Genomic DNA, 2,005 nt, shown 5'->3' with positions numbered 1-2,005 from the left:
TTACCCAGAGTCTCTGCCTCTCCCCAGTACCTTCCACAGAGCTCCCTTCACATCCTTGTTCCTTAGGGTATAGATCAGAGGATTGAGCATGGGGATGATTACAGTATAAAAAAGGGCAACAAACTTTCCCTCTCTCTCAGAGTACCTGCCTGTCGGTTGGAGGTATGTGTACATGGCTGAGCCATAAAACAGACAAACCACAAGGAGGTGGGACCCACAGGTCCCAAAAGCCTTTCTGCGTCCAGCCATTGACTTGATCCTCAGCACTGCCTGAGCAATGTGTGCATAGGAGCCTAGAATCAGTGCTGCAGGAACAACAATGATTATGACTCGGGCCACAAACATCTTGGCCTCTGTGCCTCCTGTGTCCTCACAAGCCAACTTCTGGAGTACAAGCATCTCACAGAAGAAGTGGTTCAGGTAATGGAGGCCACAGAGAGGCATGGCCATCATGAGGCTTGTCTGAATCAGAGAGTTCATGAGACCTCCCACCCAGGCAGCAATAGCCAGGGAGTGACAGAGAAGGGGGTGCATGATGGCTGTGTAGTGGAGTGGACGGCACACAGCAGCATAGCGGTCAAAGGCCATCACCACCAGGAGCACACACTCAGTGGAGCCCAGAGCAAGGTAAAAGAAGAGCTGAGCCACACATCCTCCATAGCTGATGGTCCTGTCAAATCCAGAAAGATTGATCAGCAGCTGGGGCACAGTGCTGGTGGTATAGCAGAGGTCCAGGAAGGAGAGGTGGCAGAGGAAGAAGTACATGGGTGTGTGCAGTCGAGGGTCCAGTTGTGAGAGTGCAATGATGGTGGTGTTTCCAATGAGAGTTAGGGAGTAGAAAAGTGAAATATAGATAAAAAGAATGGGTTCCAGTTGAGGCCAATCTGAGAAGCCCACCAAAATGAAGCCCTCTCCAAAACTGGTGTTGAAACTTCCCATAGCCTTTCATCTGCACAAATAACAAAAGAAAATTCAATGTCCTCTATGAAGAAAATGAATTAAAAATATTTTACAATATTCCCTCAGTGCTACAAAATCATGCTTTCTATTTTCTGTTTTTCTATTTAGTTCAGTTCTGACCAGTCTTCTATTCTTACTCTGTTCTTTGTACTGTAAATCACTAGATCAGGAATGCTGGCATTATTGTTTCAACCATAGTCTTGCTGTCTGTTTTTCCTTTGGTCAGGTCACCCAGTCCTCTGGATCTGCTACATCTTTGCCTAAAAATAGAGAGGGTGTTTTCCCTCCTCATTGCGCTGAGTTTAAGACAAAATGTAGTAATGTAGAAATTTATTTTAAATATCTAGCATGTAAAAATGCATCATTATTATTCTCTGTTGTTATCTTTTGCCCCTGTCCTTTTTGTAGGGTATCTTATTTCAGATTTTAATCAAGAATTAACCAGACTGGGGTTAAGGTTGTGGCTCAGAGCACTTGCCTGGCATGTGTGAGGCACTGGGATTAATCCTCAGCACCACATAAAAATAAATAAAATAAGGGCATTGTGTCCATTTTAAAATTAAAAAAAAAAATTAAGCAGACTGTAATTGTAAGTTTGATCTGTGGGTGCTGATAAGCTACCTTCTGCTGGGATATCATAGCCAGTGCACCTATCCTGCTGCCTTTCTCATGACCAGCTGACACCTGTCACATAGGACTGAGAAGAGTGTTGATTCAAGACTCTGGAGAAAAAAAGAACAATTAACAGAAGATATACTCCATATAATGTGTTATCCATCACACCTTGAATACCCCTCCTTCCACTTCTTCAGCTAATAAATCTCATATTTCAACTGCACAGAAAAAGCTATTCTTTCCTTTCTAACAGCTCTCTTTGTGAATTTTCTTTTTAGTACTTGGCCACTCACTAATATTCTTTTCTCTGTCCCTTTTTAAGTTGAGTGGTAGAAAATAAATTATATTTAAAAGTAAATATCAGCATTTTTATGGTATTCAAGATATGATGATTTTACTTTCATTCATGCCACATAGCAGCTCTCAGATA

General features: G+C 42.3%; 1 protein-coding gene across 1 annotated transcript; it reads right to left on the bottom strand.

Moving 5' to 3' along the window:
- LOC143399079 (olfactory receptor 2Y1-like) lies at positions 1-939 on the bottom strand. The gene has a single exon (XM_076855804.1). The coding sequence runs from the start codon at positions 937-939 to the stop codon at positions 1-3; it is 939 nt and encodes a 312-aa protein (XP_076711919.1).
- Between the last annotated feature and the right edge of the window lie 1,066 nt (positions 940-2,005).

This window comes from Callospermophilus lateralis, chromosome 5 (assembly GCF_048772815.1).
Source record: "Callospermophilus lateralis isolate mCalLat2 chromosome 5, mCalLat2.hap1, whole genome shotgun sequence".
NCBI lineage: Eukaryota > Metazoa > Chordata > Mammalia > Rodentia > Sciuridae > Callospermophilus > Callospermophilus lateralis.
Note: the sequence above shows the minus strand (reverse complement) of the source record. Positions and strands in the feature narration are given on the sequence as shown.

What these genes read in the sequence shown, in the direction of transcription:
- LOC143399079 (XM_076855804.1), bottom strand. Translation starts at nt 939, where the DNA reads ATGGGAAGTTTCAACACCAGTTTTGGAGAGGGCTTCATTTTGGTGGGC.